General features: G+C 46.0%; 1 protein-coding gene and 1 long non-coding RNA gene across 2 annotated transcripts in view; one reads left to right on the top strand and one right to left on the bottom strand.

Annotated features, from left to right (window-relative positions):
• Positions 1–20,375, top strand: part of LOXHD1 (lipoxygenase homology PLAT domains 1) — a 167,246-nt gene that overhangs the window by 30,894 nt on the left and 115,977 nt on the right. Inside the window, exons 5-6 of the mRNA XM_077900660.1 lie at positions 7,126–7,224; positions 13,404–13,552. Of these exons, the coding sequence (XP_077756786.1) occupies positions 7,126–7,224; positions 13,404–13,552 (248 nt within the window). The remainder of the gene's footprint in view (positions 1–7,125; positions 7,225–13,403; positions 13,553–20,375) is intronic.
• On the bottom strand, positions 6,702–19,398 carry LOC144315715 (uncharacterized). Its single transcript, XR_013381508.1, has 3 exons — positions 19,258–19,398; positions 14,822–14,999; positions 6,702–7,201 (listed from the first exon to the last, which is right to left on the bottom strand). It is a non-coding gene; the product is annotated as an uncharacterized LOC144315715 (long non-coding RNA).

The raw sequence follows: 20,375 nt of genomic DNA, 5'->3' as shown, positions 1-20,375 counted from the left end.
CGGCTTCCTGGGGTGCATGAAGCCCTGTTCTAAGCACGCGGGACCTGAGAGCGTGCCAGGGCAGGGAAAGAAACACCGTGCGTCAGTTCAGCAGCTCTTCATTCATGATTCCCTGCTTCCTGAAAAAGCCTGGGCCACGTGAGCTGCTGGGAGGCTCAGATCACGTTGGGTGTGGGATGGTCCTTCCTTGGCAAGCAGGGCCGAGGCTTCGTTTCCGGGCATTTGCTTGACTTGTGTCATCGGGAACGTGACGGGCAGCCCTGCCTGGCTCAGCACCGAGATCTGGGGGATCGGCCCACTCGTGGCTGTGCTTCCCCCCCCATCCTCCCCCCGCCGCCCAGGGTGGCTCACTCTCAGATGTGTCCTGTCGCTGCCGTGTGCTGACTGTTCCAGACAGAGCGCAGGCGAGGCTGTGGGGGCGGCTGGCGCACCCCGTGCAGGCAGCAGCTCGGGCCTGCCAGTGCCTGCCTTTTCTGGAAGCCCACACAGGCAGCTTCCGGCTGGCCCACAAGGGGACACGGTTCCTGTGCCTCTGCCTTGCAGGCTGCAGAGGGAAGAGGGGGCCTAGGTGGGGCTGCTGGATCCCCTGGGCAGGGCAAGTGGGGGCACAGATAACACTCTGCTTGGGGCCTTCAGGTAGCCACCTGTCTTTAGGCTAAAACCAATGCCATCCGTGCAGTACCCCAACTCAGTTCTGTATGGCTCTGGAAGGTACCTTGTGATCAGCTTAATCTCTGGTCTGATTCCCTTATTGTATACTATTCAGATCAATACTCAAACCACTTTGGCTTCTTTGAGCTCTCACTGACCTTCAGGGAAAGGCAGCCACTCTCTGAAAGGTAGTGTTACTGGGTTCAGATATGCAGGTTGTGCACTGCACAACGGAGACTGTGTAAGGAGACACTTCACATCATAGAGGTTGTAGGTTTGTGTATTTATTCTGACAGTCATCCAACAGATGGCAGTAAAGTGTCTTGAGGAAGAGAGCCCTTTTCTCCTTTGTAGAAAGGTACCCTATGAGTTACTGGTTACCCACTAAGAGGCCAGAGAGAAATCAGTTCTAGGAGGAATGTTACAGCATTGATGAAACCACAGGCCAATCTTAGAACTACCTTGGGCAACCATTCCTGTGACCCATCACTGAGGCCCTCTTTGTTTCATGCTCACTCAGGAAGGACGGTGAGCTTGCTAGCCCCTCCTCCACCCAGCCCTTCCCCTCTCTCCATCTCTGCTCCTGCTCACTCTCAGCCAGGCAAGGAGCTGAAGGCACGATGCCTGAGGTTGTAGAACTGGTGCAGCCATCTGTCCCCACCTTCAGGGAACCCCGGCCCAGGCCTTCCTTCTCCACTCAGAGGAACATTGAGCTTGGCCCAGCCACCCTGCATTGTAGGGGCAGAGAAAGCTGGCCCTGTCTACCCGTACTGGCACAGGATATGCTCCTTATCACCCCTTCCAGCTCGATGGATAAAGGGCACTAGTTTCCCAATCCTCAGAGTCCTTGAGCTGCTTACCTAGTGATTGGAGTGTGCTGTGATCACCCTGTGACCAGCAGCTGGCCACCCCTGCAACAATTAGCTCCACTCCTATTCCAGGCCACAGAGCAGACAGTTGCCTGCAGTCCCTTGATTGAAAGCACAAGACAGCATGAGGCAGCAGGTGGCCAACCACATACAGGCTTTGGCCCCTGAGGAGTAGTTTTGTGAGGACCTGGAGCTAACAAAGTATAAGAATCTTATACTTTTTAAAGATGGGAAAGAAAAAATAAATAAAAAAAATAAAGATGGGAAAGAAATCAAACAAGGATAATATTTGACTACACAGGAAGGTTTTATGAAGTTCAAAGGTCTGTGGCCATAAATAAAGTTGACAAGGGCATTCCCATTTGCTTACGCAGTTTTCCATAGCGGGCTGTGAGCCTCTGCGTCCCCCTATCTGCGGCTCATTGTCCAAGGTTCCAGTTTCAGGAGGTCAGGCCACCTCCAGAGCAGGGGATTCTCTTTCTGACCAATAGTCAAGAGGTGAAGAGTAGCTTAAGGCTGCGTCCCAGAGCCTGCGTCATTCTCTTCACGTGGTCATGGCGCAGGCATTTGTCATCTCCCATCATCTCCAGAGGGGTGAGTTCAGCCAGGGAAGGAATTTTGAGAGAGGGAGACCACGTTCACACCACTTTTATTACAACATATTCTTACAGTTAATCGTGGTTAGTTATTATTGGTAATCTCTTACTATGCCCAGTGTACAAGTTAAACTGCATCACAGTGTGTCTGTATAGGAAAAAAAACAAGTTTCTACAGGATTCAGTACTCTCCAGGGTCCCAGGCACCCACTGCAGGTCTACTCTGTGGGTAGGAGGAAGGGAATGACCCTGTTGCATGGCTGCTTTCATGAGCCCAGAGCAGAATCCTAGCAATAGAGACCTGGTGGCCTGCGAGGCCTAAAATACTTACTATCTGGCACTGTGCAGAAAAAATATGCCTCCCCCGGCATAGAGAATGAGAGGCTACGACGCATTCTAGAAAGAGCTCTGGCTTTAGAGACAAGAGACCTGGCTTTGAGCCCCTTCTTGCATCATTTAGCAGCTGTGTGTCCCCAGGCGAGCTGCCTTGCCCCTGCACCTCACCTCTGTTTCCCCATCTGTAAATGAGAATGTCAACAGTATCTGTCCAGCCTGTATCAAGTGGCCATGGTATGGTTCAGATGACATTAAGGACATGCAGGGGCTTTGTGAGCTGCTAGGACTGGGTGACCATTTAGTATCACTTGCCCTAGAAGGTGGGCCAGCCCTGGCCATCCTCTTCCAACTCTTTGCTCTCCTCTGCTTTCTCCTGCCCTGTTTCCCGCTGGCCTCTGGGGCAGGGATTTTTCCTGACCTTGGAGCTTTCCCTCTGGCCAGTTCCGTTTACCAGGAGGGCAGCCACATTTCACATGTGGGGAGTTTGCTCTCACATGGATCACTGGATCTGAGGGGTGAATTCAACATGTAAAAACCCATTTGTGACCAGAATTGCATGTGTGTACTCATTGAAATTCTGGTCATGGGGGACCTGGGGGGCTCTCATGGCCACTTGGGAGGAAGGCTTGATGCACTGTGCTGACAGTCTGCCAGCCGTGAGAGATGGAGCCCTGCTTTTATCCCGTCTTGCTCTTTCAACAATATATGCACTTAATCACAATTTAGGGTTGGCGCTGGGCCCTAGGCCTTGCTTGGAAAAACCATAGATCAGATAGGATGGGGTTCTACTTGAAGAGGAAATGTGGAAGAAAAGCAGGGAGAACAGTAATGTAATAAGCTTCGTTGTACATCTTTGGGGCCTTTTAAAGAGCAGTTTTGTGGGGCGTCTGGGTGGCTCAGTGGTTGAGGGTCTGCCTTCGGCCCAGGTCATGATCCCAGGGTCCTGGGATCGAGTACTGCACCAGGATCCCCACAGGGAGCCTTCCTTTCCCTCTGCCTGTGTCTCTGCCTCTGTGTGTGTGTGTGTGTGTGTGTGTGTGTGTGTGTGTGTGTGTGTGTGTGTCTTATGAGTAAATAAATAAAATCTTAAAAAAAAATAAAGAGCAGTTTTGTGAGGTGTGCCTGCTCACCCTGCTGCTGCTCTCGGCCCCTGTTCAGTGTGATGGGAGGTCATCTGGCACACGGGGGGGTCCTGCTCCTCACAGCCAACCACATGGGGGCCCAGGTCTCCACGTTGCCATAGAGTTCTGCAGAGGTTAGAGAACAGTCCAGCCTTATTCCAGAACTGACTTTCTCCTGCTTTCTGTTCACTTAACTTTCTGACCTCTGGGCTTGAGCCCCTGGTCCACCTCAGCTGGAAAGTTCAGGAAGCTCCATCCACCTTTGTCTCCTACATTGCTTCATTTCAGCCCTGATGCTTGCCGCTCTGGACTTTCCTGGGATGGAGATGCTGTGTGTCTCTAAAGTCCTGTGTGAGCTCCGGCTCCCCAGGCTTGCCTGCACCGGCCTCTAGCACCTCCCCTGTCCTCTGAGAGGCCCCCCTCCATCTCTTGGCTTCCCTCTCTAGTCTGTAGGCTGCCTTTCCTGGTCAGATGTCATGGAATTGCAGACTGAAAAGAACCCTTAGTGTTCTCACTTTCTCTCACCTCTAACATTTTCTCTACAGATTTCTCCCTGACGCATGGCTTTCCACCAATGTACTTGTCACAAGTGACTGCTTAGATGTCTCGAAGGAAGGGAAACTCACTTCCCCAAGGGCATCCCAGGCCTTTGTTGGATAGCCCTAGCTACTAGAAAACGTTTCTTTTGGTGAGCTAAAATATCCTTCTTTATGATTCAAATGCTAAGTCCAATTCTGCCTTCTGGAATGATGCAGAATGTCTGCTGCTCCTTCCTCAGGTGCTCCCCAGCCCTCCTCATGCACTGTGCCCAGTTCTGTCTGGAGTCCTGTTGCCCTCTCTGACGGACTGATGCTCGGCAGTGGCCTTTAGGGCCTCCCCTAGCTCCCACCCCACCCTGGAATCACCAGCCAAGGGGGCCCTGGGCATTTTGTCACTGAGCTGAGAAAGGATGTGAACGAAAATGAATGGTTCTCAGAGGAAGAAAGAACAGCCCGCAGCCAGAGGCCTCGGTAACTTGGAAGGTGATCAGGAATAGGGGCAGCTGGACTGGCCAGGGCCCTCCTGGTCCCTCACAGCCCCATGTCTCAGGATCTTCAGAGGGGGTGGGGCCTGGAAACCCACCTGGTGGGCAAGCTCCCCAGGAAGCCTGAATATGGCCCAAATTTCAAACCACAGATTTAGGGAGTTGCCTGGGTCTGGCCTCTTCTGAAGATCCTGGTTCTGTCTCCCATCTCAGAGGGGTCTTCATGGGGAAGAAAATGGGGTGGGAGTCCAGGAGATATTTGGTTGGATACAAGAACTGGAAGGTCCTCCCTCTCTTGTGATGGATCTCACCCCATGAGGTTCAAGGAGACAATTGCTCCCTCCTGGCTCAGGTTCTCAGCAGGTTAAAGATCAGCCTTCAAAGGGCTTTGTATATGTGAGGATGTCCTCTGTGGATGCCCTGCAACATTCCGCTTCATGTCATCTCTAGGTGGCAGATGCCCGGTGAAGTTAAGTTTTCTTTTCATCTCCCCCACCTCACTCCTTTACCCTGAGCAGCTTCCCTGGGACTTTGAGCTTTAGGAAACTCGAGTCAGGTTGCTTTCTGACATACTTAGTAAGACTCTAGTTACGTGCCCAGCACTGTGCTAGGAGCTGTTTGAGGGGCTATACCTGAGAAGGAGATCCTGCCCCAGACTTCCTTTAAGTTCTTGAAGAACTAGGAAGCCTCACCTGTAGGAAACAGCAAACTGTGCGAGGCAGTAGATGGTGAACTTGGAAATCATTAACACAGACAACATGGCAGAGCCAAGGAATGCAGAGTAGAAAGCCCCTGGGGAGGAGGTAGGCAGAGGGCCTGGAACTCTAGGTCTTAATGAAAACAGTTCTAATTTATTTTTGTTGAGGTATGATTGACATACAACATCATATTAGTTTCAGGTATACAAAATAATGATTTGATACATGTATATAAGGAGAAAAAAAGTCTAGTTAACATCCGTCACCACATGCAATTACACATTCTTTTCTTGCAATGAGAACTTTTAAGATCTACTCTCAACAACTTTCAGATATGCAATACGGTTTTATTAATGATAGTTGCCATGCCGTACATTATAGGTCATGACTTACTTATCTTATAACTGGGAGTTTGTGCCATTTGACCCTCTTCACCCATTTTGCACACGCCTATAACCCACTCCTGGTAACCACCAATTTGTTTTCTGTATCTATGGGTTTGGATTTTTTGTTTTGTTTTGTTTTGTTTTGTTTGTTGTTGCTGTTTGTTTTTTGGATTCCACCTATCAGTGGAATCATGCTGCATTTGTGTTTCTGTAACTGACCTATTTTACGTAGCATGATGCCCTCAGGGTCCATCCATATTGTTGCAAATGTCAAGATTCCCTTCTTTTTCGTGGCCAAATGATATTCTAGTGTCTGTGTGTGTGTGAATAAGCACAACTTCTTTATCTGTCCTCCCTATGATGGACACTTAGGTTTTTTCCATGACTTGGCTGTTGTAAGTAATGCTGCAGTAAACATGGGGGTACAGATACCTTTCTGAGTTAGTGAAACACCTCTAATTTTTATGAACTTCCTGTATTGGGCATAAGAAATCTAAACAAAATTCTCCTACATAAAAAATAAGAAGTCATTGAAGGAAGGGAAAAGGAAAGGGAAAATTGCCTGAGCCCTCGGGATTGTTAGCACCCAAAGAAGGTCTAGAGGAGTCTTCCTTCATACACCACACAGCAACCCCTGTCCCACTCTAAGGCAGTCTCCAGCTGAGGAGACCCAGGTAGAGCTCAGCCTGTTGTCAAGTTTGCATTGAATCCCATCCCCCCACAAGGCCAAGGCCAGGGCTGAGGCATTTGGGGGGGGTTACAGTGCATGGGTTTCTGTTCAGCGGATGGGAGGAAGATACAGGAAGCAACACAGATATTTATGTGAGGTAACCACTAAGCATGTATTTGCTGGCTACTGTTAGTGCCTCTAATCTTTGCATTGGTTATGGTCCTGACAATTTACATATAAATTTGATTTTCATTTGGAGAATGTATTTTCCCCGATGAATTTTTACACTGTGATGAAGTGTGGAAAACAGATTGGAGAGGGCAGAGTAGATGTGCAGTGGGCCCAGTAGGAAACATTTCAGTATCCAGGGGAGATCATCTGGTGGTCTGGTTCAATGTGGCATCTGGATTGGGATGATTCATGCATCCCAAGGCAGCATGTTAGTAGATGAAAACAAAAGTTCCCTTTACCTGATTTATGTTGCGCACACCATTTAGCAATGGCCATATGACTTTAGTTTTCAGCTTTATTGAGATATAACTGACAAATAACTTTGCATAAGTTAAGGTGTGCAGTGCATTGACTTGATACACATATATACTAGCAATGACCGTTTGGTATCAATGTCAGGCAACTTGTTTCTTGCAGTGTTCTTGACAGCAATGGTGACACTATTGGAGGGAAGTATACATGGTGTGGTAGCTACCTTGGGACCTTTGTTCTTCTCTTTTCAGGAACCTAATGAGCTGAGGCTTTCTCTCTCCTCATTCCCAGGTAACAAGTACGAAGTCAGGGTGTACACTGGTGATGTCATTGGTGCAGGGACTGATGCCGATGTCTTCATCAATATCTTTGGAGAGTATGGAGATACAGGTAATGGGTTTGAAATAGTTTCTTCCCAAGCTATGCCCAGTTCTACTTCTTAGGTGGACTGTTCCTCCTACTCCTGGTGGAGGAAGGCAGCTCCAGTCTCCTCTGCTGAGCAATAATTCTTACGGTGTGGTTTTTCATGGCCCTCCCTGGACAGCAAGGTGCCCATCTTGTAAAATGTATGTGTGTAATGTGTTTTCAGAAAAAGATATTCTTGGGTTTGGGGTCTATTTAAAATTGTTCTTCATCCTAGACTATGAATAGACCCAAGCTTTACATCACCAAGGACCTCATTCTCGCTTTCTTTATCTCCTTAAGCTCCATGGCCATCTTGAGTTATATTTTGAATGTGGCTGGGGATGGCCTAATTCAGAGCAGTGGTTTGGTGCAGAGTAGAATGGGGGCAGAGGATAGATAATTAGATTTGTCTTCATAGGTGAAGCAAGAACTGAGGACACAAACATGGCTCCTGGTGTTGGGAGGACATTCAGGCCAGTAGAACTGAGACACATGCTTCTCTTGTGCTTCTTCCAAGTTAATGTAATAACATAGGAGTTAGAAAAGCTACTGAGATGAGAATTTTGGCTGCAGTATATTAAAGAATTCAAAATGCATTGCTGATGTTAAGGAAAATGAGACATCTCCAGGTGCCAGAAATGAAGAGGGAACTAAAAACCAAGGTATTAGCTATAAATCGGTGCTGGAGCTCTTGGAAGGAGGGAGCTTTCATGTTCAACAATCTACAGGATAGATTTTCATGCTCATTTGGGGTCAGAAAATAAGATTCTGTCCTGTATGAAGCAAGATAGGCAAAACTAGAACTACACATAAAGCCAGGAGCCCTGAAGGTTCACAGGAACATCTTCAGTGAAAAAATGGGCCAGGAAAAAATTTGTTCATCAGTACAATAACCTTATCTCTGCAACGGCTCTAGATTAAAGACATTTGTGGAGAAATTGTTGCCTTCTGCTCACACTCATGTGGGCTTGGTGTCTGATTTACATTACAAGTGTGATTTGAGACCCCCTTCTCCCAAGCACAGAAAATTGGTTCCATGCCAGTAATACCTTTGGTGCTTGCAGAAGCATTTGCAAGACTGCATGAGAATCCCAAAGATAAGATACTGGAGATGAGTTCACTTTCAAAACTACAAAACACTCAAGTGGAGTACTCAACACGTAATCCAGTATGACTAAACATTAGTGACAATAAGATTAAATGCTCAAGAATTTCAGATAATAATCTGAGAAAAGCCATAGTTTAAGTATATTTAAATGGACTACAGACATGAACAAAACAATTGAAGAAAACAACAAGGCACCGTGAAAAGCACAGAAAACAGAAATATGGTAGTTATTAAATATAAACCCTTGCTGATGTTAAACAACAGAAGTAGAAACCACTGAATAGAGACTTAAGAATTGCAACACAAATATGGCAAAATACTCAGAGCAGAGACATGAAGAGTTAGAACATACAAATGAGAGGTCATGAGTTGTGAAGAACAGAGTAAGTTCTGATAGATGTTGAGCAGGAGTTCCAAATAGAGACTAGAATAGGGAAGAGGAAAATTTTGAAGAGATAACTGCTGAAACTTTTTCAAAATTGAGCAAGGATATGAATTTTCAGGTTAAAGTAACAGAAGGAATCACTGAGCAGGATAAAGAAAAAACAAATCCACATTTAAATACATTGTGGTGAAACCAGAGGCACAGAGAAAGATCTTAAAAGTCACCAAATTTGGCAGATTGTTTGTCTTCTACAAAAACAATTAGATAGCAAATTCCTATCAGCTACCTATAAAAGGTCATAAGTTCATAGAATAATAGCTTTAATGTTCTGAGCAAGTATATATATATATATATACTATATCAGCTTAGAATTCTATGTCCTGATAGGATACCATTCCAGAGTGAGGGCAAAATTAATGAATTGCCATGCAAACAAAGAGAAATAGGGTTTATCATTCATTGACCTATACTTTAATTTAGGTCAACAGCTGCTGAAGAACATACTTTAAGAAAAAGGAAATCATATCCACAAGAAAGGTGAAGCAAGAAAGAAATTAAGCAAAAATACTGTAAAAATTATTTAACAAAGCTATGCAAGCATTGACTGTAGTAAACAATACTAGTAATGACTATTATCAGGGCAAGAGAAAAAGTGGACCCCAAAATACTAAAACACAATAATCTTTGAGAAGGAAGGAAATAATGAAAGTTAAAACATAATTAGGTTCTTGGTCACAGCTCATCCCACAGTGATAAGAGAGTAGAAGTATTGATGAACTTTAAACTTCAATAAGTCAAGGATGTATAATAAAACTGTAAAAGTAACCTCCCCCCACAAAAAATAAGAAATGTATAACTTCTAAACAAGTAGAGGGAATAAAGCTTCAATTAATCCAATAGAAGTTAGGAAATGAGGAAAGAGAAGAAAAGAAAAAGCATGGCTACTAATAAAAATAAAATAAATGTATAAATAATCATAATAAATAGAAATAAATTAAACTCATCAGTTAAATAGTTATTCTCATATTAAATGAAAAGAAATAAAATTCAGCTTAAACATATGATGCAGAAGGGCTAAGAATAAATAAAAAGGAATGAAGTGTATTAGGAGCGTGTTGATGACACAGAAGGTGGTATAAGTATATTATCTGTCAAATTAAAACCTTAAGGCAAAAAACACTTTGTTAGAAATAAAAGTATATCAGACAATGGCAAAAGGAAAAATTAACCTAGGAGATGTAATAACCCTGAACTTGCATACATTTTACAACATATTCCCAAAATATGTGAAACAAAAATTAACAAAATTCCTGAAGAAACTTGACAAATATATAGTTACAGTGGAAGATTTCAATACAGCACTCTCAATAATTAATAAGTAAAATGGATGAAAATTTAGTATGGTGCAGAAGATTTTAACTACATTGTTAATAAGCTTGATCTACTGGAATTATGCAGATTCCTGTGTCCAATTGGTAGAGAATACACATTCTTTTCAAGCACATAATGACCACATACTAAACCACAAAGCAAGTCTTAAACTGAAATTAGTCAGTAAGATAGACACACATTCTTTGATCTTAGTCAATATAATTAGAAGAAACTCCAACCTCTCACCCCACTTAGAAACAAACTTTAATTGTCATAAAAAATTGTAATCATCTATAAAATCCAGCAGGATTTACAAATCATTAGAATCAATGGGAGAGAAAATTTATTGAAGGTGCTGGATACAAGATTAATATACAAATCTTAATAAAAACAACAAACAAACATTTAATTTAAAGACACACAATTCATAGTAGCAGTTATAAGATGCCTAAGTAAAATTCTGACACAAGAGCTTTCTGGAAAGAATATAAATATTTATTTGAGGATATATAAGAATATTTGAATGGGAGAAATATGTTATGAAAAGTCTCAGATACATTAAGAAGCCAATTTTTCCCCAGATTATCTTATAAATGCAATGCAATTTCAGTCACATTTCCAAAAGGCGGTATCCCACTGCTTAAGCTGCTAATAAAATTCCCATCCATAAAGGCTAACTATTGCGAACACTGTTTTGAATAATGAAAATGATATTAATAAGTGAGGGTATTTACTCTGCCAGATATTAAGACACCACAGATCTCTAAACTAAAACAGTGTGATGTATTGATAGAAGAAGAAACAAATAACTCAGTAAAACAGAATAGAGCCTAGAAACACACACAGAGGCAGCGTTCTAAATCAGAAAGAAAGGATGACATATTCAATCATCGGTGTGCAGACAATTGTCTTACCATATGAAGAAAGATAAAATTAGATCTTTTTACCTTTCACCATTCACGAAAATAACTTCCAGATGGGCTTAAGACTTAAATGTGAAAAAGCAACATTGTGAAATTTTTAGAAGAAACTTTAAAAGAGTGCCTTTTGAATTTCAATTTAAGATAGAGTCTCCTGAAAAATTCATGGAAAGCACGAACAACAGAGGAAACTACTGATGAAGTCCATTAAGACAAGAAAAATGTCTGTGTGATAAAAGACACCATAGAGGAGAGATGATTAAAAAAAAAACATAATGAAGTATATGAACAGAAAAAACTACAGAAGAGCAAGGTGTACATGGCCAATGTATATGGGTGGATCTCTCCCCCCCCATACACACACACACACACACATATATATATATATATATATATATATATATATGAACAGTATATATGTTTAATCTCTCCAAATGAGAGAATATAAATTAAGATCACAATGAGATACCATTGTCTGCATATTGAAATAAAGATTTTAAACTACATGTGTTAATAATGATGTGGGGAGTGAGACCCGTCCGACACTGCTGGTGGTGGTAATCGATGTAGAGCAACCCTGGTGGAGGGCAGCATACAATACCTGACACACTGAAGGTGAGCACACCCACAACCCAGTGACAACTCAGAGCGGTTGTCACAGACATGCCACAGCAGGCAGGTGTGAGGGAGTCTATGCACTGTTCACAACAGCAGAAACCTCAATGTCTATCAGTAGAAACATGAGAGTGTTGTCTTTGTTTGATGACTATTACACAGCAGTTGCATGAACGAACTCGAGTTACTAGCATCAACAGGGTGATCTGAAGAGCAGAGAATTAACTAAAAGGAAAGTCAGTTGCACAGGGCGTGTGGTGATGGGAGCGAGAGCAACAGCCTCCATCACGGACACAGCACCTGCCCTGGGCAAGCGCCGCCACCAGTGCTTGGTGGGTACCGAGTCAGTTCATCCTCACAGCGGGCCCTGTGGGGTGGTGCTGTTAGCAACCCCGCTGAGACACCTGGGCACTGGGATGTTATTTATGCAAATTCCAAAACATGCAAGAATAGTACATTTTCTTTGTGGATACGTCCACGTGCGACCAAAAATTCGGAGAAGATGCAGATCGCTTGTGGGTGGGTGTTTATTTGGGGGAGGGAGTAGTGGAGGCAGAGTGGCCGGTGAGCCTTTAGACCTGGTGTCTCTTCTTTGAAAGAGAGGAAAGGTCTGAGCCTATTAGGCAGAGTGTTAGCATCTGTTCTGCCTCTGAAATCTGGTGGTGGGTGTATAGATGCCTCAAACTACTTTCTGTAAGTTTGAGTTGTTGCGGTTTAAAATGTAGAAAGTTATAAAGAATTAAATTTTAGAAGAGAAGTCCAGTTGATGGCATCAGCATGAGGCTGGTGCTTAGGTGGGGCTGTAAGTGTTAATATGACCTATAAGCTTGGGAACATAATAATGGAAAATTGCAAAGTAGAAAGAACAGGCTAGAATGGATCCTAGTGACGTGTTTATCACCGGTGTGACCTCTGGCATGTTATCTGGCTTCTCTAAGCCTGTTTCTTCATCCACAAGACAGAATTAATAATATCCCCTCTTGGATCGTGGTGACAAAAGAAAAGAAAAAAAAATCTCTGTGGAACTCGTGTGTCTGCTGGTAGCTGTCATCATTGTTTTCCAGAAAATGAAGCAGGTGTAAGGAGGTCTGTTGGCTGTCAGGGTCCCCACATAGCCCTGGACCACTTCCCATGGTGATGTGCTCCCAGTTCAGGACAAGCGGCAAGACCTCAGTTCCAAGGATTTGGGGGGTGCACATGGGGTTGGCAGGATGGGAACTCCAGACCAAGGCAGAAAGCAGAGCCCAGTTATGGGACCTGGGGACCTGGGCACAAGCCACATGCAGGGCAAGTTTGGAGGGCTTTACAGAGCCCAGAGATCTCAGGATAAAGCTATCCTTGTTGACTTTATTTTTTTTTAAGATTTTATTTATTTATTCATGAGAGACACCCAGAGAGAGGCAGAGACATAGGCAGAGGGAGAAGCAGGCTCCATGCAGGGAGCCTGATATGGGACTCGATCCAGGGACTCCAGGATCGTGCCCTGAGCCAAAGGCAGGTGCTGAACCACTGAGCCACCCAGGTATCCCATCCTTGTTGACTTTAAAAACAGAAAAAAATTAACATTATTGTTAGAGTAGTTTTAGGTTCACAGCAAAATGGAGTGGAAATAGAGAAAGAACCCCCCCCACCCCCTGCTGCCCACCTCCCACTCTGTTGACTTTGGAGACCACCCTCCCGTGAGCAGACCAGTAAGCTTTAGACAGTGGGTTCTTTCTCCTCCTCTGGTCTCCTTTCTAAGTTTCTTGCCTGTGTGTGCACACAGGGGAGCGGAGGCTGGAAAATGAAAAGGACAACTTTGAGAGGGGAGCTGAGGACAAGTTCACACTGGATGCTCCAGATCTGGGGCAGCTGATGAAGATCAACATTGGCCACAACAACAAGGGCGGGTCTGCAGGTTGGTTCCTGTCCAAGGTAGGTCCAACTGCCCGACTCTGGTCCCTGTGGCCCGGGACGGGGAGTTCTGCTTCTCAGGGGCCACATTTCAGCCCTAACCTCCTTCTCTTGGGCTGTCTGCCTCCGCTCTTCTACCTACACCTGTTGGCCAACCATGCTGCCTGACTCATAGCCTCCCAGACCCCATGCACGTTACCACCTTCCCAGAAAGCCCAGGGCTCTCATCTAAACGTAGCTGGGGGTAGGAGGTGGTGTCTGGGTGGCTCAGTTGGTTAGGTGTCTGCCTTCAGCTTAGGTCATGATCCCGGGGTCTTGGGATCGAATCCCACATCCCTAGGGTCCTGGGATTGAGTCCCCCCATCGGGCACTTTGCTCAGCGGGAAGCCTGCTTCTCCCTCTCCCTCTACCTGCTGCTCTCCCTGCTTGTGCTCACTCTTTCTCAAATAAATAAATAAAGTCTTAAAAAAAATTTTTTTAAACATAGCCAGGGCCTGATCATCCTCTACCCTGACTCCGGCCCACCAGAACCTCTCCCTCCCATGAATGCATGGAACCCTGCTGGCTTAGGGCATTCATTGGACCCCAATCAGAAGCTTTTCTGTGCTGCATCTTGGGCTCTTGCCTTGAAGCTCCTGCATTTAGGGGCCTTGTGGTGTTACCTACCCAGGATAAAGGTAGGAATCAGGAAGGAAACAAAAAGGCTTCTGAGAAGCCAACACATAATCTGGCTCAGAGTTTGTGAGGAGAACTTGTGGCCCTGGCTCTGTCTTGCTGGCCCTGATTTTAAAGGCGAGATCCCTCACTCTCTCTCATAGCCGAGTGGTCATTACAATCCCTTCTAGCAAACTCTTGCCTGCAATTTTAAACCTTAGAGCAGAAGATTAGACAGGGAAAGAGTCATTGTCTTAGGTCGGTGCATTGAGAACCATAATGGGGACTCGGAGAAGATATAAAAAGCCAAAAGAAGATTCAAACTCCACAGAAGTCTGAGGTCAGTTAGGAAATGGGCTACCAGCCCTTCACCTGTATTTCCTTTCATGAGGCTATCAGTCTGTTTCAGCTCAGGACACAATGACAGAGAAGGCTTATCATAGAATACATTTTTGAAAAATATTTTGAAAAAGATCTTATTGCTTAAAACAGAGCCCCCTCTCCCAGATTTATAACAACTTGACTACGGAGAATCAGGCTGCCTGATAGGTCAGGTTTTGTTACTGCTTACCTTCATTACCTCTTACATCAGCAGTGTTTGCGATTATCTGACAATGGACATGCAGTGTTACATACCTGGAGCTTAGTTTTCACCTCTCATACAAAATCCAGATGTGGTCAGTTCAGGGCCAGTGCAGCTGATTTTAGGATACCTTCTCTCTTGCTGAGTTACCATCCTGGGCCCTGTGGCTTTCATCCTCCCCCTTGTTGCCTCATGGTCATACGGTGGCTGCTGAACCACTCGCCATCTTGTCTGCATTCCAGGCAGGAAGAGAAGGGAAGACCAAAGGGGAAAAACCACTTTTTTTTTTTTTTTCCTGGCAAGCCTTACTTTATTTTGAGAGACACAATGCCCTCCTTGGGCCTCTGCCTACATTTCATTGGCTAGAAATGAGTCGTGTGGCCACCCTAGCTACAGCAGAAAGTGGGAAAAGGCTGGCTTTCCAACCTTTGTAGTAGAAATGGGCTAAGAAGGAGGAGCTCCGGAGAGAGCTGAGTGAGCACCCTCGTGTGTCTGCACATGCCTCTCCATAATTAGCCTGGACTGTCCTAGAGGGCCCCTCCCCAGCCCTTGGCCTGGGACAGGGCATGAATTGGTGAAGTGAGGAGTGGCCAAGATTCCTTTGGAAAGGAGGGGGGCTTGCCTGGCTCTGCGAGCAGCCAGCCTGGTGCCGAATGGGGTTCCAGGGGGCAAAATGCTCCTTGGATTGGAGAAGAAAAGGGGCAGGAGTCCTGACCGACCTCAGCCCCGGGCGGGGCGGGGGGGGGGGGGGGAGTGCGGGGGTGGTGGTGCTAAACCTCGTTGCTCTGTTCTGGGAAGGAAGCCAGTGGGGATGAAGACCTAGGGTTAGTGCATGAGCTGCAGGGTGCCTCCCAGGCCTGGTGGGGCCTTGCCAAGGTGTTGCAGGTCCCTTCTTGGTCACGTGGGCCCACACTCAGCTGACGTGTGCTCCTCAGACACTTCCCGAAGGACATAGGTTTGTGGGCCTGGGCAGGCCTCTTTGTCGTCTTCACACTCAAAGGAAATGGCAGCTTGGCAGACGGAGAACATTTTTTTTTCCTTTTTTTTTTTTTCCATTTAAGATGTTGTGAATCTCCTTCCTCTGCCTTCTGAAATTTGATATTAAAGCCAAGAGGATTTTTGTTTCTTTCAGGATAATCTGTTTTATTTTGTTCTTTTTTTGTTTGTTTGTTTTCCAGCTGAGATGCTTATGGCATTTTTTTTGCCTTCAAATTTATAATAAAAAGTCTAAAAGAGGGGGGCTAGGTTAGTTCATTTATACTCCCATCTTTCCTTCCTTCCTTCCTTCCTTCCTTCCTTCCTTCCTTCCTTCCTTCCTTCCTTTCTTCCTACCTTCCTTCTGTTTGCTTTTGTTTTTCATTTCTCGGGGCCATGATCAGTCTTTACTTTGAGCAAAGGATGTTTATTTATTTATATTTTATTTTATTTATTTATAGCTTAGAAAAGAGGTCTCCTATTGTATACCGGATTCTTGCTTGGATGGCATTTGTTCTGGCCTCTTTATGGGGAGCACAAATGAGCCATTTATATAGGATCTCCATTCTCCATTTTGCAAAGCTCTCAGCCTCCTTTTGGCTCCTTCCCTTCTCTGCTTTGCATTTGGTGAGAACGCCTCACATTCCCCCACCCCATCATCAATCGATCGATCGGCTCTTCCATACTCTCGGGTCCATTTCTTTCTCCTGTCAACGTGCATTTTAATTCTGAATGTTTCTGTGGCTTTTTTCCTTCTTAGTAAAAGTAACAGATATTCATTGTAAAAAGTGAGCAAATACAAATAAACAAACAAACAAACAAAAAATGAGATAAACCTAAATCACCGTGGTTTCACCACCCAGAGATAAGCCGTATTCATATCTTGGTGAGTATTCTCCAGCTATTTTTCTATGAATTAATATACATATATCTTTTTTTAAAAGATCAGCATCCTGCAGATCATCGTAAACACAGTGTTTTATAAGCTGCTTCATTTCCACTTCGAAATAGAACATGCGCACCTCCCTGTGTTGTTTAAATAGAATGACACGAAGGTTTTACAATATAATTTTTTAATGAGTGCACTAGTATTTCAGTGCACAGATAGACCATGACTTATTAAACCAATCTTCTGTTGAGCATTCTTTTCCTCAGCATTACTGATCCTATAAACAGTGCAGTGACACCTGTTCTTGTAGCCTATCTTTATGCACATCTAGGATTACTTCTTAGGATAAATTCCCAGGCGTTGCTGCTCTTGATTTCCTTGATACCTTTCCTTCTCTGATCTAGTTCCCTTTTAATATCATCTTTTGTCTTTTCGGTGCAGCCCCTACTATCTCTAGAGATCTTTAGCCCTATTTCATAAAGACCCACTCTTATATCCCACTAGGCATGCCCACGTTCCTGAATCCTCATACTGGACGCTGTGTGAGGCCCGCGGCAGAGTTCTGCTCTCCTGATTGTTCAGACTGATGTTTCCACCTCGCCTCCCACCCTCCCCGTCTCTCTCTTCTTCCTTCCTTCCTTTCTCTTTTCTTATTTGCAAGTCAGACACTATTTTGCACCAGAAGGCCAAAGCAGGCCACATTCAGTGTGAGATTGACTGTTCTCTTCATGGCTGTATTGTGTGCAGGGGCAAGTTCAGGGCCCCACTTGCCCTCCCCCTCCCCCTGCCAAGGCAGGTGTCCCTCTCAAAGACTCATTGCCTTCTGTAAAACTCCTAGGAGCCTATTCCTAAAACTTAACACCAAACCAAAATGCCTCCTGGGGATAAGACATAAAATGAACTCAAGCACTTTGTAGGTCAGTGTGCCTGGAATTACTAGATATTCTCTTAAGGGAGGGAGGATTGAGCAGGGGGGGCTTTAGTTCCCAGGCAGGCGTGGGTGCAGGCTGGAAGCAAGAGGCTGGGGCAAAAGCATTCTGTGACTCTGCTGTGGACAGCCAGCTTGAGCGTCCTGCCTCCCCTGCCTCGGACCTCGGGCTGCCCCTCCACAGTTTGCTCCAACTGATCTGCTGGCCTTCAGCTCCCCAGGGACACCAATTAAATGGGGCTACTGAACTGGCCATGTTTCCATATTTGACACTTACGTGGTAAGTGCTCCTGGTTCTTGAAGTCACCAGGCTAGTTGCCTTGGACTTCATATGACATCCATTCCTTTGGCATTTGTGTATAAGGGCTTGGTGGGAGAAATCTAAAATCCAACCTAATTAACGCCTTCATAGGTGGGGTCTCCCTTCTAGTAGGCTGCCCACGTGTTCTTCTCAGCCCAGCCAGATGGGCCTTGGGGTGACCCCTTTCCCCCACTGCCTCACCCTCTCCTGGAGTTGCTGCGGGGGGAGGGGCTGGCATCCTCCTCTCCCCCAGCTCTTGCCTCTACCCATGGCTTGGGCCCCCACATCTGGTTAGTCCACAATTTTGATCAACTCAAATGGCCAGTTCCATTCAAAGACCACTTTAGAAGAGCAAGTGTCGAAAGATGGAGCGTCACGCACCAGTGGTCCTTGTCTGTGGTCCATCTGCTGCTGAAAAGAGACTGGCCCATGGGCCTGCAGCTCTTCAGTGGCAGGCCTGGTCCTTACCTCTGGTCCTCTGGACTCTCAGTCTGGATTCCCTCCACTATGCCACGTGTTAGTCCACATGAGAAGATTGCCTGCTGCCTGCTGTCAGGAGTAAAAGCGCAGCCTGAACAACTGGCTCTGGTGGGAAGCGGTGATAGAGACTCATGGAGTTGATTTTAGGGATTCAAGAAGCCAGTGTGTCCTTCTGTTACCGGTTCAAACTCAATAGTCAACAGCATTTCTGCGGCTACTGACTGCGGCTGTTATAATAAGTGTTGTTCTGTTCCTTAAAAGATTAAGACAGGTCCCTCAAACCATCATCCTTACTTGTAGCCTTCTATCCCAGACTTTCAGGGAAAGCCCAGCTTTCAGTGAACAAACGTGCTGTCTTGGGAGTCCCACAAGTAGTGTTGATCAAACCACATTTTCTGGTTTGGACACGGGGAATCAGAATTACCATGACTTTAATGCAAAGCAGGCAGAGATGAACGTCTTGAATAAGGTATGAACAGAGGCTGTGGGGGCGAGCCGTGACTCAGTGGGCATCAGGGGTCCACTGGAGTTGGGCCATGAAGACAGGTAGGGTTTTGCCAGGAGGGGCAGGGAGGAGGAACTGGGTGGTGGGGCAGACCTATCGAATAGCTCTTGGCCAGAGCACAGGTTCAAGCAGCAGGAAATAATATTAGGGGGGTAGGTGGGGGTGGGACCTCTGCAGGCCCTAATCATCATGAGCCATCAGAGGTCTTTCTTGGCTCTGGTCTGAGGTGGGCCTGAGGGAGTGGGTATACGGGTAGGCTCAGTGGAGGAAAGAAAGAACGTCAGGGTGTCACCGTTCAAATGTTGCCATCTACAGTTATTTATATCATGTGACCTAGTTTTTTTTTTAGTGTGATGCTGAGACTTGGAGGGTGCGGGGAAGGATAGCCTCATGACAGGGAGGAGATCTCACCTTCTGTTGGGGGCCTTGGTTTCCCCCATAGAACATTCTCTCACTCTGCCTTGAGCCCAGGTCTTCCCTGCTAACTCCTGCATGCTGAGGTGTGTTTTAGAGCGGGTTCGTAAGCTCCCCAAAGTCTTCCTCCTCCTTTCATTCTCCTGCACCAGAACTTACCTGGGCTTTGCCCTATGACCTTAGAACGTTGAAAGGAAGCCACAGTTCAACCGTGCTGCTTGGAATGTGGCGATGGCTTCTCACGGCTCACGGGCCATGTTTCCCGGATAACATACGTGCATCTTTAAAGCAGAGGCTCGGTTTCTGCACTGTCTGCCCCGTGGCCGGTACACAGCGGGTACCTTCTGTGGGCCTCTCAGCCTGCGTGCACCTTGGGCTCCTGAGCACGCGGCCTGGAGGGAGGGGACCTCATCCTCCTCACGTTGCTCTGCATCAGGAGGAGAGAATTCACTTTGCACAGAGCAGGCCTCTTTCCAATCAGGTTCTATGAAACTGGGGGACGTTACTCCAATACAGAGCAAGGAGACCTGCTAGGGATCACGGCTGACACGCTGCACCATCTAAAACCTACTGACCCCAGGCCCCACTCCATGTGCTCACGTGGGTGTGCTTATGCTGTGGGGGAGGGGGCCCGAAAGGCAAGCCCTGAGGCCGTGGATCATTTGGGTGTGTCTGTGAACCATGGTAGAGAACAGGGGACAGACGACCCCCGCTTGGCAGCTCTACCTTTTCCTCGTCTCCTTCACCATAGTGTAACCTTCTCGGCTTTTCCCATCTGCTGGTCTTGCCTTATGGCTCTGCCGTGCCCTTGTCACTGCTGAAGACAGTAACTTGTAGTGGCCAGGCCTCTCGGGCTGCCATCCATCTCCCCGCCCTTGGGGCTCATGACCTCTGCGCTTCCTGTCACCTCTGAGAAGGTACGGGCTTGTCTTCCAAAGGAGGATATTCCTTCAGGGGGTACTAACTCTTCATTTTTATTTGGTCATTGCTTTGGTCTGTCTGTCTATGTGTCACATGCACACACAGTCTCCAGGTGTGTGCTTCTTTCATCAGTCATGGGCAAGGGTGTTTCTATCTCCCTCGTCTCCAGGAACTAGCCCCCTCCAGCCTCATCT

Source organism: Canis aureus, chromosome 6, assembly GCF_053574225.1.
Source record: "Canis aureus isolate CA01 chromosome 6, VMU_Caureus_v.1.0, whole genome shotgun sequence".
NCBI lineage: Eukaryota > Metazoa > Chordata > Mammalia > Carnivora > Canidae > Canis > Canis aureus.
Note: the sequence above shows the minus strand (reverse complement) of the source record. Positions and strands in the feature narration are given on the sequence as shown.